The 12,634-nt window shown below is 37.5% G+C and overlaps 2 protein-coding genes across 2 annotated transcripts; both read right to left on the reverse strand.

Moving 5' to 3' along the window:
* Positions 1-943: 943 nt before the first annotated feature.
* On the reverse strand, positions 944-9,481 carry ocm (over compensating males). The gene is made up of 7 exons (XM_076399568.1): positions 9,347-9,481; positions 2,977-8,360; positions 2,777-2,920; positions 2,601-2,721; positions 2,335-2,544; positions 1,992-2,279; positions 944-1,924 (listed from the first exon to the last, which is right to left on the reverse strand). Exons 2-7 carry the CDS (start codon positions 8,349-8,351, stop codon positions 1,454-1,456), a joined length of 6,609 nt encoding a protein of 2,202 aa, XP_076255683.1. The 5' UTR covers positions 8,352-8,360; positions 9,347-9,481; the 3' UTR covers positions 944-1,453.
* Positions 9,482-10,329: 848 nt separating this feature from the next.
* Positions 10,330-12,523, reverse strand: LOC143193401 (tRNA (carboxymethyluridine(34)-5-O)-methyltransferase ALKBH8). The gene is made up of 6 exons (XM_076399607.1): positions 12,341-12,523; positions 11,882-12,288; positions 11,515-11,816; positions 11,030-11,424; positions 10,826-10,975; positions 10,330-10,770 (listed from the first exon to the last, which is right to left on the reverse strand). The coding sequence occupies exons 1-6, from the start codon at positions 12,449-12,451 to the stop codon at positions 10,339-10,341; spliced, it is 1,797 nt and encodes a 598-aa protein (XP_076255722.1). The 5' UTR covers positions 12,452-12,523; the 3' UTR covers positions 10,330-10,338.
* Between the last annotated feature and the right edge of the window lie 111 nt (positions 12,524-12,634).

A 12,634-nucleotide genomic window follows, 5' to 3' on the forward strand; every position in this document is an offset into this window, starting at 1 on the left:
CGATAAATGTGTGATAGTAAGGGTGAATCATCTTGAGATTGAACCATATTTTAACAGTGGTGTACAGTATTTGCTGAACATAACACTTAATTTAGTAAAGAAGCCAGTGTAGACTAAACGCCGTGCCTATTTTCATGTAAAGATTTCAACAAACAAAATTGAACAATTTTTACATTTGAACTTTCTCACCGAACACACTGTATATATATATATATTGGGAATTTTATATAAAAATAAACTATTAATTTATGAAACTTAGTAGACACTAGTTTATTTTTATAATGTTATGCATTTCAATCAATAAGTATCACTTAATGACTAATAAAAATGAACCACTAGTTCATGTTTCATCATAGATTATGTTTTGTTCCAGTTGACCTGATCCTGCTACCTACATACCTCTCCTTTCTGCTCATGCTATGTCTAACCTTGAGTTTTGTTTGAGCTTAGGAACACAAATCATCTTTAAGTTATTTCCGCATTCAGTAAACCAGGTAGCTTTAAATGCCTAGTAGGTACTTAGCTGTCTTGGTACTATAATAGTAACGTTACGTTATGTCATTATTTTTGTAATATGTATGAATTGGCCATTTTTTTATGTCAAAAATTATACCCAAATTAAAAGTGTTTAATTTGCATTTTGCCCTCTGTCATCATCCTTTCATTCCTTTTTTCCTTAATTATAAACAAATAGGTTTTTTCTATGATACTGAGCTTACTTCGATCAGCATCAAACTGTTAAAATAGAAGATCGGTATTCAGAAGCTTAGCCATCTTGATACTTTTACCAGAAGCAGTATCAAGTAAATAATATAATAGTAATATATTTACTCATGTTCTGAAATCCCTATTTTATAAACCAAAGGTGAAACCTTAAGATAAGGGAAGGATTAGGGAATCCTCCACCTCATAGGATTTTTTATGGTGCAAGAATCAGTTCAAGTTTAATATAAAAAGTCAAAAATGTAATTGATTTATTAATTTCTATGTACAATAATAATAGGAAACCAACAAAACAAAAGATACAAACAGTCAAAATAAAGTGTTTACTTCCTGGTTCCCTATTTTATAACAAAACTTTATAGTCAACACCATCTTTCATTAGAAACATTTACTTTTGATACTTATGTTTCCAGATTATGTTGAATTATTAGGAATCTATTTTTGGTTTTTCGATAGTGGTTACCTATTCAAACATTATTTAGGAAAATATAACTTACAACACTAAATAAATAATAACAGTATCACAAATAAAAAATACTAATTCTAGAAACTTTCCAGTATACATAATTACAGTATACAAAGTTCAAGATATCCATTTATTTGTTGAACAGTCAATTTTGTAATCAAGTTGGCTTAACAAAGTAATGGATAACACCCAACATTGTTTCACTATTCGAAAATGTATCAAAAGATGTCATGAAACAATACATTAAAAACAAATTTATTCCAACTAGCTGTCTGTCTGGTTGACTTCCTCGTACTCCGTATTTATTATTTTATTATCTTTAATAGTAAATTTCGTGACGCCTTTTGGAGGACTGCGTTTCACTACATTACTTCCATTCCAAAAGACGAAAGTTCCCGTCGGTGATTTGATGAGCTTTACTGGTTTCACTACTGAAACCGGTTTGGGTACCGGGGAAACTGGGGCCTTTTTAGAATATGTTTTTAATGAACGAACGTCTTGTATAACGGGAAGTGGTGCTAGTTCCACGACCAAAGGACTATCACTGTTGTACGCATCTGTTTCCATTTCCACTTCAGCAACATCCGGGTTCTCTTGCTGCCCGGTATTGAAACTAATTAGTGCGTCATTACTTGAGGTCGCAGGTTCATTTTTAAATTCTATGTCTGGGAATTTAATTGCATCGTTCGAGTTAGTTTCAATACCCTTCAAATTATCATTAGAGTAAATCGATGCCTTTAAAGAAAAAAAAATATACAAGAATGAGTCTTATTTATAGAGTTTAAAATTGAAAAAAAAATACCTTGGAAGTTTTATTCAATCTTTCGTTCTCATCAAGCTGCGTGACGGACACAAATTCTACATCATCATCATCGTTGATCTCGACCACTTCATTTGCATTTAATTTTCTCGGTCGTATACGTAATATATCACTGATTATGCGGGATTCAATATTTCGATACTTTTTCGGCATATTTTTGATCATTTCATACGATTTGAGTAGTTTTTTTGATAAGGCGTCTTCTTCTTGAGAGATTACGTTGCATAAATTTCTGTTCAGTTTTTCTTGAGCCTGTACTTCTTCTTTGGCCTTAAAATGTTTACGATATTAGAACAATGAGGTATTTCCGAAAATGTATACTTACTTTTTCTAAAATGTTGTTCATATTATAACCGTCTCTATCGCTTTCACTTATCCCCACGATCTCAGCCAGTTCTTGGATTTTCTTCTTGATATAATCATGCGCCTTCTTGGCGAAAAGTTGGATGATCTCCTGTTTTGAAATGTTTAGTTTCTGTTTGCAAAATGCATCGTCCAGATTTTTGAAATTATAAATACCAAATTTACCGCAGATCTACAGAAAAACAAAACAATATTATTCGGTATTACACTGATAAAGCGCCTACTTACACATTGGCCGTTTAAATATTTGGCGTTCACCGGTTCATGTTTTGTTATATCCAGTTCTGTCAAAATATCAACTTCTATCTTAAATGTTTCTGGTACTGGCTGTAAAAGCTGATTAAATCTCCTGTAAATTAGAAAGCAATTGAGGGGTTAAAGCTCAATAAACACCGTCTACTTACGCTCGCAAAAATTCTTTAGCGTGCTCGGCGCAGCCAAACTGAAGTACTTTTTTTTCGAACGGCCATGAAATTTCCAACCGATTCGAATTGTATGGTTGAAAAGCGCCCAAATAACCAAACCCCGGTATGCTGGTCATCACAAATCTGAGAATATAAAAACATCATCACACTGACAACATATTAAGCATACAGTTACGTACCTGTTGAACTCGGATGGTGACCTGGGTTTTGCGGTTTTTATATTGATCTGGAATCCATTATAATATAGCACCTGTTGTTCGCTGGAAGCGTTCGAGATTTCTTCGGTGGCAAATTCGAAAGACGGAGAAATGCTGGCGGTAATACTCTCCTGACTGACGGTCATGTCCGGAGGCACTTCTAGAACCAGAGACTCGCTCATTGTGGATCCAGAGGAGGAAGCGGAAGATGAAGCAGTGCCGTCCTTGGATGAATTGAACAAGTTTTTCCGAATCGATATAGTGGGATATTTTTGTGCACTGTCGCCAGGTCCTTGGGAATTCTGCTGTTTGCACTCGGTCGTTGTAATTCCTTTTCCGGCACCTAGGGGTCGAAGTAGCAAAGAATCGTTTGACGTCACATCCAAGACGTCTTTGATATAATGCCTCGGCTGGTGAGAGTACGTCCTCTCGCGCATCCAATGACCGCATTTGTAGTTGACGTTTCCCTTCATCCGATTGAACGATTCTGAACTAACCAGGGCTTTGTTAATATACCGTAAGGTTTCGATATCTTCGTTCTGATCGTCGATGAAATATGGCCCGATGAATATCCGATCCGTATAGCAATGACTGATGTACACGCCGAATTGATTATGAACGGAACTCTGGCTGATGTGCGTGTTTCTTAGAATCAACGTGTGCTTTTCCTCTTTTGCCATTTGTCCCAGTCGAATCAAGTCGGTGTATTTAATAGAATAATTCACGGTTTTGAAGTGAAGATAGACGAAATCGTTCTTCAGGAATACCACTCGCCACTTGGCTACCCTGAAGACCTCCGGCAATCCGACCCACATATACAGACTATCGGTGTCGTCATCATCGAATCCTTCCTCGACCAATTCCCTCAACGGAAACTTGTTTTTAATGATGAACAACGATTCGACCTTGTTGTTCATATCGCGATGCTTGACTTCGGTGATCTGACCGGTGGTTTCTTGAACGTCCGCCGGTTGAATCCACTCACTCTTGTCCAGCGGATCCTTGTTCGTCTGGGTGCATATTCCTCCCACCTCGAAGTACTTGGGATGCACCTCCAACAGCAGGAAAGCCAGTCCGGTGTCTTGGTATTTTTCGGGTAATTTTCCGGATAGAAGCCACCTGATAATATCCCGGACATTTTCAGTCCTTTTGACGATAGAAGACGTCTTACCTTTAACCGACAACTGAAGAATTTCCTTTCCGTAGGTCTCGACGTTGAGGACGTTGCGTCCTTTTAATTTGACGTCATTGGCGAAGATCAGCTTGAACGGGATATTGGTGATGCAATACACGCCGATTTTCTTGTGGGTCATCCCCTTTAGCAGCGCGGACCAGGGCAGGATTCTCGTGATTTCGAGGCTGCCCGGAAGGGACTTTATCATCTCGCTGTCGCGTATTATGATCTCGCCCTCGAAAGCCGTTTTTACGTCCGGTATGGGTATTTTATCGAAGGTTATCTGGGACTCGCCGACGTCGTTAGCTTTCGGCGTTATCTCCTGCTTCCGCTTCCGCTTTCTGACCATGGAAACTTCGATCTCTTTCAGGTGAGCCTCGATGAGATCGATCTTGAATCGGGCGCAATCGGATAAGGTGTGATTGTCCTTGTTCTCCCTGGCGAAATTCAAATCCGCGTCCGTCAGGTGATTTACAAAGTCGCAGATGGTCGCCCCTTTGGGTAAGGTTCTAGGAGTGCCGCTGAAACTTTCCGTTCTAGAGCAGCGCGACGTGACTTCGTCGGCGGCGGACTGATGCGAATCGCTGTCGTCGAAAACGAACTCGATCATGTTGTGGATCGAACCGTCCTCCGAGGCGACGTCGGCCCGACCGGACGGTATCTCCATGGTCTTGAAGCACTCCTGGATCTGATCCTGCAACTTGCGCTTGACCTCGTCGACCGATTCATCGCTCGCTTTCCTCTTGTTCTGCTGATTCCTGTCGTTCCTCGCGCGTTTTATCGCCTGGATCCTGCCGCTCGGCGGTCTGACTTGCGGCTTGATTGGTTCGGGTTTCTCACTGAACGCCGGCAGCTTTTCCAAGTCGTCCGATAGGAAATCGCTCCCGTACACCTTCCGTTTCTTTCTCAGCGGCCTGCCACTAGTCGAATACTGCACGTCGGCCACGTCCTCCGTGTAATAATCCTGCTGCAAAGCGGCTTTACGAACGATGTTCTTGAACGATTCCTCCATGGTCTCGTCTTTTTTCCCGACGGCTCGGGAAGGTTTCGTCGGCTTCATCTCCGTCTCAATTTTGACGGGCTCGGTCTTGGCTTGTTCCTTGATCGGCAACGACGTTTCTTCCCCCTTACAAAAGCAGTCGTACAAATGGTGAGCCAAGCAATACGGCACGACGTCCGCGAAGTTCGCTTTGTCCAGCAGGACATAACAGGGTCTTGTCAATTCCGACGGTTTCGGTACCTCCGTCGGTTTGGGCTTCTCCATAATTTCATCTTCGTCGAAAAAGTCAGAGTACTTCTTTGGCATTTTAGTCGCCCTCCTCGCTTTGCTTCCGCACCCAACAACGATAGCCTTATTACTGGTATATATCACCGTTTGAGTAAACTCCTTCTCGATCTTTGCCAGGTTCCTCTTGGCCTCGTCCTCAATCCTGTTCACGGTGTCTTTGGAGAGGAGATTGGTACCGGGCGGTAGTTTGATGGGCGCGGATATATTGATGCACTTGTCTTTCTCCTTGGGACACGTGCAACCGAAAATGCAGTTGATTTTCCGACAGTGTATGCCGATCATCGCCTCGCACTGCAAAGACTTGCACACGCACCCCATGGAGCAGTATTCCTTGCTGCACTCTAATTCCGGTTCGTTGTCGTCCACCTCCACGTTAACCAACTTGCAGTTGAGTCGCAACAGTTCCATGTCGACTTTCGAACGTTTCTTCCCCTGTCTCCGCTTGACGTAAACGTGATTATCCATGGCGGGCACGCTGACATCACTGGATTCCTCTTTGGTTTGTCTCGTATCCGTCTCCCGGATTAAGCCGGGCGACAGTTCCTTGATCTCGACGTAGTCGATCAGTCTCTCGAGCACGTCCTTCACCACGTCCTCAACGCTGGAACTATCGGAGCTCGGAACCGGCGTTTCCCGTACAACCGAGCTGACCCCGCCGGATCTCCTCTTCCGCACCATGATGTGCTTCTCGTCGTTCTCGTAGGGTACCTCGAAGGAGAACACCTTCATCGGAGCGTCATCTTTCTTGGACACGAGAGCCGATAGGGCGAACTCCGTTTGTTCCTCGGTGATCTCCCCGTCCCATTTCGGAAGTAGGTGAACCAAGTTTCCATGAACCGGTCTTCCGGGCTCCGGCATCAAGTTCAACATGACACGCGGCATCGTTCTGACCTCCGTCGAATATTCGACGCAGCCATTTTGCAAAAGGGGTTTCCTGCTGAGTGGGCCTGGCTTGTAGGTCAAGCGAACGTTCCTCCTGAAAAAATCCGTAAGGAGCGATGGTTTTTTTACACCCGTCCGAGATCCATCCTCCGAGATCTTCGGTTTCGCCGATTCGAAATAACCAACGCACCGACCGGGTGTGTTCGTCTTCACCAAAACCTTCTGGTCCCTGTACACCACGTAGCTCCGTTTCTGTTCAATCTTCATCAGCTTCTCTATACGCCTCTTCTCCTTCAGTTTGTCCCTCTCAAGCAGTCTCCGCTTCTCAGCCAGGGTCTTCGGTTTGTACTTGTTCTCGCGTTTAGGTTTATCAACATCCTCCTTCACCTCGGCCACCACGGTTGGAATCACTGTCTCCTCGGCGTATTTCCGACACAGTCCTTCTTCGGCAAAGCTTTTGGGAATGGTGTAACTGACGTTCAGCTTGGAATCGGTCAGGAATTCGTCCAGGCGATCGCTGACGAACGGGGAACTGGTCTCCTGGGCGGGGAACGAGGATATCTCTGGAACGGGCTTGAATTTCTCCTGAACGACGGCTGAAATCGTCTCGTCGTGGATTCTTATTTGTTTGGAGAGCTCCTCGTTAATGGCGTTCGGTGTTTTGACGGTCAACGACTTCTTCTTGTTGATGATCTTGCGAATCTCGTTGAAAACGTTGGATACGTGCTCTTCCTCCTTGGTCTGTTCCGACTCACAGTCCATCTTTGGCATTTCTGGATCGTCCGATGGTTTTTCAGATGAGGATACATCGTCGGCTGTACCCATGGATTCGTCCGACGCCACCTCTAAAACAACTGATTTCTTTTTATATTCGACGTCAACGATTTTGGTCTTTATCTCCTCCACTAAATGCACCTTCTTCCTGGTCCTTAACGTGGAGAGTTGCAATTTCAAACTCTCCCGAAGTTCGTCCAACATTTCAGTGGAATTTAAATATGAACCTTCCTCAGGTTTAGATTCATCGTTCTTTTCGGTGCATTCATTTCCTCTTAAGCAAGACTTTTCATTTGGGTATGAATGTTTACAAACATTGTCTATTATTTCGTCAACTATCTCCCTAATAATTGCAGTGTGAACATCCAGACCATTAACTTTAACGTTATAACCATTACTCACACCATCATCCTCTCTTGGTGTATCCAAATTTGAACCTAGAGAGGTATTTTCTGTATTTGCAGTTGAATTCTTGCCTTCACTGTTAAATTCAACCAATTCTAGTTCAGTGTTATTTACATCAACAGTATTCGGTACTGTAGTTTCCGCATAACCACCGATAATTATGTCTGATTCCTCCATAGTTTCAGATTCGTGTTCCGCGTCAATCGATATCGTATCAGAACTCGAATTAATATTAATTTCGTGGGTGTCGACATCACGCTTAGCATCCAAAATACTATTCTCTCTTTGGACCAAATTCTTAAATTCCTCCATGGTACAGTTTGTTACTTGTATGTCAAGACCCATATCTTCGTTATTAGATATACTCGTATCATCATTTTCTTTGGTTATTACGGCGCCACTATCATGGGTTAGTTCACTTTGTTTCGGATCTTGTTCATCGTCACTGTCACTATCACTAATCAGCTGTATAATATCCGGGCACACGTGTATTTTACGGATTCCATTCTGGTTAGCCAAAGGTTTCCCTTCATCTTTCATTAGTAAACCGTTATCATTGTCATTACCCATACTCGTAACTTTAACAACATTAATTTGAGAAACGCCATAGTCCTTTACGGGTTCATTATCTTCATCATCGGACAACTCAATTACTTCAGAGGCTGGCGTTTGTTTGATGGTCGAGGACGTTGTCGAATGTGAGATAGATTCTGGTTTTTTTACGCCATTCGAAGTTAACTTCAATAGACGCTCTTGGAGATACTCAGGGGTCCAACCGGTTTTATGCAGAAGTTCTTCTAAGGGGTCCGTTAAATCGACAGCTTCTGTTTCCATATTTATATACTAAAATAGACGGAGACAACCTATATTTAAATACATGAAAATAACCAATCCTAATGTATCCTTATTAATCGGTATTAATAAAACATATCCCACCGATATAAACAACAATAAAACAAATACATAGTCTGAATTACGTAACGATTATTATCCTGTATAGGTTAAAATCAAATAACAATGTACTAAAACGTTAGAACAAATGTTGCACACCCTAGCATCAACGGTATGAATACCGATACGTTGGGTACAATTTGTAAAATAATTCTATTTAAAACGGCTTTATTGTATTTAATTAGTTACGAATCCAACGATATATCAAAAATATAATACTAACCATAAATCAACCTCTAGCAAAGATAGGTTAAAATACATATAAATATAAACACAATTAATGTTAATGAAAGACAATAACTCAATAAATAACAAATAAATATAAATGAATTACATGGTTAAATGTTAAATAGGCTTTATAATTCATAGTGTTACCTTAAAGGCTTTCATACCTCTATTGTTGATAATTTCATATAAATAAAAAAAAATTAATGTCTTCATATAATTTTTCGTGATAATGTACATAAGACTAGATACGTATTAAATTTTTTTCGTATTTTTTTTTAATAAAAAAATTATTTACGTTGTATCCTTGAACATCACTCCGCATTTCTATTATGATATTTTAACCTATATTTTTGTTTAAAATGACTACTAGATTTTCCAATAAGTTTGTATAACTATTTCAAATCATTAATCAGCATAAAAAATAGTGGTAACTATGCACAGTAATTGCACGACCCTCAGACAGTTCTAACGCATAAGAGAAAGAACATGTTACGAACATGAGTAGACAAGTTAAAACGAACTAAAAGTACATAGCTTGTCGTGAACTTGTTGTGGTTATGTCCAAACTTGCAGAGGAAAATGGCTTCTTTTATATAAAATAAGTATCGAAGGTTTCACATTTAATATTAAGCAATTCAATTTTCACTTACCAAATATTTATTCTGTACTATCAGAAGCTCACATTTGATAAACGTAACTTTAGAATGACCATCCGATTACGAACAAACCAAAATGATAACTCTCGGCCATATTCCTCTTGTTACATCCAGTTAAACAACATGGCGGCTGACGTTTATTTCAATCCATTCCGATCAAAATGATTACTTAAAAAAATGCTTTATCCCGAATACAGCGCCGTGTATTTCGCTAAAAGTATATAATTTAATAGAAAACAATAATGTTTGTTATGGTTAATTTAAATTGTGTGGATTTGAGAGTGGAAGACCAAACCCATAATGTATTACGGGTTGCATCAATTAAAATATGATCTATTAAAACGCATGGCAAAGTTTATTAATTTATATAAAATATAGAGAAAACTGGTGAAATACACAAAAAAAAATAGTCGATTAAATATACTTATAATGATATATGACGAAGACAACAACAGGCTTTAAAACATTCATATATTTGCAAAACTATTTACAATATTAGGTTAAAAATCGTCAATAAAATGTTGACAGATTGAAACACTTTTGGACAAATTGTAAACAAATTGCGTTGTAGAAAATAAAAAGTGTAATTAATTTTAAGTGTTAAGAGAGTTTGTAATTATTGAATATTCTACGTGTAAATGCACCTTATTATGTTCTTACATCCGTTATATAAATTTTGATATACTTTATTGGTTCTATAAATTGATATATTTGGATGTAATAAATAATATAATCAATTTTATCAAGAAATATATGAAAATAAAATCATTTTATAAAAATTAAAATAATTCTAGCTTTAAATTTGCACGGATTCTTTACATCTTTGTTGTTTAAGGTAATTTGTAAATTTATAGATCAGAAATAACTTAGTATCTTAATTTATAATGGGAGAATCTATTTATTTAAATTATGTATTCATATCATACCTCATTAATTATTTAGAAGTAAATATTTATTAAGTTAATTAGTGATATACCTTTTCAATTTTAATTATTTATTTTCTCTAAAATTATACACATATTGCCTTGATCATAGTAACTTTTTAATATTTTAACATTGTTTAAACTATTACATAACAATTCGAGTTCATTATTCTCAAACACATGATAAAATCTAAGAAAGGTAGTTTTATTTTCGTCCTTCAACTTCCAAGGCACTAACACATCTTGTGTTTTGAACTGAGTTCGGTTTGTATGAACCGGAAAAGAGACAGTACCATCCAGAAGATTTACTGTTTCTGTTTCGTATGAGACACTAGCAGCTTGGGTGTATGATGATTTCCTATTTTTCCTATCTTGTTTGATGTAACTAGATTTCTCCTGGCCTTTTAATTGATCTTTAGCCCAAACATATATAAGTGCTTTACCTCCAATTCTTAATACTCTTACTATTTCTTTGAGAGCTTCTAATCTTCTATTCTGTAATGAAAATAAGATAAATAAAATAATACTAATCAAGAATTGATTAGCATACTTTATTAGCTAGATGATGTATCACTGCTATACTCAATATTCCATCTGCACTGTTATCTTTAATAGGAATGTTTAAACAATCACCTACACATACTTCATGACCTCGGTCTTTACAGATATTGATTAAACCAGCACTATAGTCAAATCCAATCTAAAATAAAAGGAACTAATAAAAAAGTAAAAAACATGCATACAAATATTTTACATCATACAAATCTTGCCTTCCTAAATATTTTCCATTGCCACAACCTGCATCAATCAACACAGACCCAGTTTCAAAAGATTGGATAAATTCTAAAACATTAGGCCATGGCTTATGGCGGGTATCACTAAAGTGATCAGCAATATTTTCATAAACTTGATGTACATGTAATTTCTCCAATTTTGCAGCAACATTATTCTCTACAATTTGGCCTCTACTTCTAAATGAATCACACTTATCAGTATAAACACAGTCGCAAATACCCTGAAGAATTTTACGAAATGTTAAGGAGACACGAACACCCCTTTTCAAACATGAGTATGTTCCACTAGCAGGATCTTTTATAACATCAAATTTTCTTGGAACAATGCCATGATTCCAGTCATACCTGCTTTCGCCTACGAATATATATAAAGCATACAAAATACTAATGTACTAAAAAAAAACTAAAATACTAAAATACATAAATATAGTATTAGATTTCTGACCTGACATTATTAGTAGTGACCTTTGTGGTAATAAAACACATATATGTTTATCTCCATTCTTGAAATCCATAACAATTGATGATCCTAATGAGACACATACTATAGGATCACAAAAAGCACTGTGTGTATCAACATGTGATGGTATACCATGTCCCGGGGAATAAAAATTTATTGTTAATTGATCTGGTTTAAAATGTTTAAATTCTGGTCTTTCATTTGACAATCTTTCCCATAAAAAGTCACACTGAGAAGGAATTTTTTCATTTAAAGGTTTATCCTTGTCCACATTATTTATATCATATCTAGAAGAAAAATTGTTTTAAAAAGTTTAATTGTAAAAAAATTAAAACACTTAATCAAAACACACCTGAATTCATAGCCATAATGTTTAACTAATCTGTGTTTCATATTTCCATCAATTTGATTAGTAAAGTTATGCATATCCAGTAAGTTTTTTTCTTCGCTTGAGGTAATATAATCTTTTAAAACAATTAGTCCTGGGGGTAATTCGTGCCAAATGTCATTATTATCTACAACGGGTATTTTTGGTACATATAACATATATATGGGTTTATTGTCTTGGGCAATATTTAATTTCCCATTAAAAGCCTCATTTGCTTTTGCAGCTGATTCAATGGTCAAATAAGAAACAAAACAATATGATTTTCCTGGTAGTAAGTTGATGTTTGTGAGAGTGCCTTGTTTTGAGAAATGTTCAAATAAAAGCTCTTTTGTTAAACCATTAGCAAGACCAACATTGCATACAGCCAAGCTCTGGAATAAACTAATTTGTATAATATTATTGATAGAAAGCTTTTTAGAATACCTCGGTAGGACAAGAAGAAAATTCTATTCCCGTTTCCTTTGTTAAAGCAATTCGTAATTTATTTAATTTTCTGAAAATTTTCTTCTGTTTTCTAAGTGATACTTGCTCCATTTTTAATTAAATTGAACAAATGTAAGGTTATAAATTGTGTAAATGTAGAATTTTTTTACTATGGTTAGGTCACAAATTTTGAGATTCTTCTATTGTTAGGATTTATGATAAAATGTCTTTTAGGAAGTCTTGATGTGAGGGAATTAGCCACCAAAAATTGATATAACGTAATATCGATATTAA

Source organism: Rhynchophorus ferrugineus, unplaced genomic scaffold (genome assembly GCF_030347505.1).
Source record: "Rhynchophorus ferrugineus isolate W39M unplaced genomic scaffold, kcgeb_rfMv2 rfM3, whole genome shotgun sequence".
Lineage (NCBI taxonomy): Eukaryota > Metazoa > Arthropoda > Insecta > Coleoptera > Curculionidae > Rhynchophorus > Rhynchophorus ferrugineus.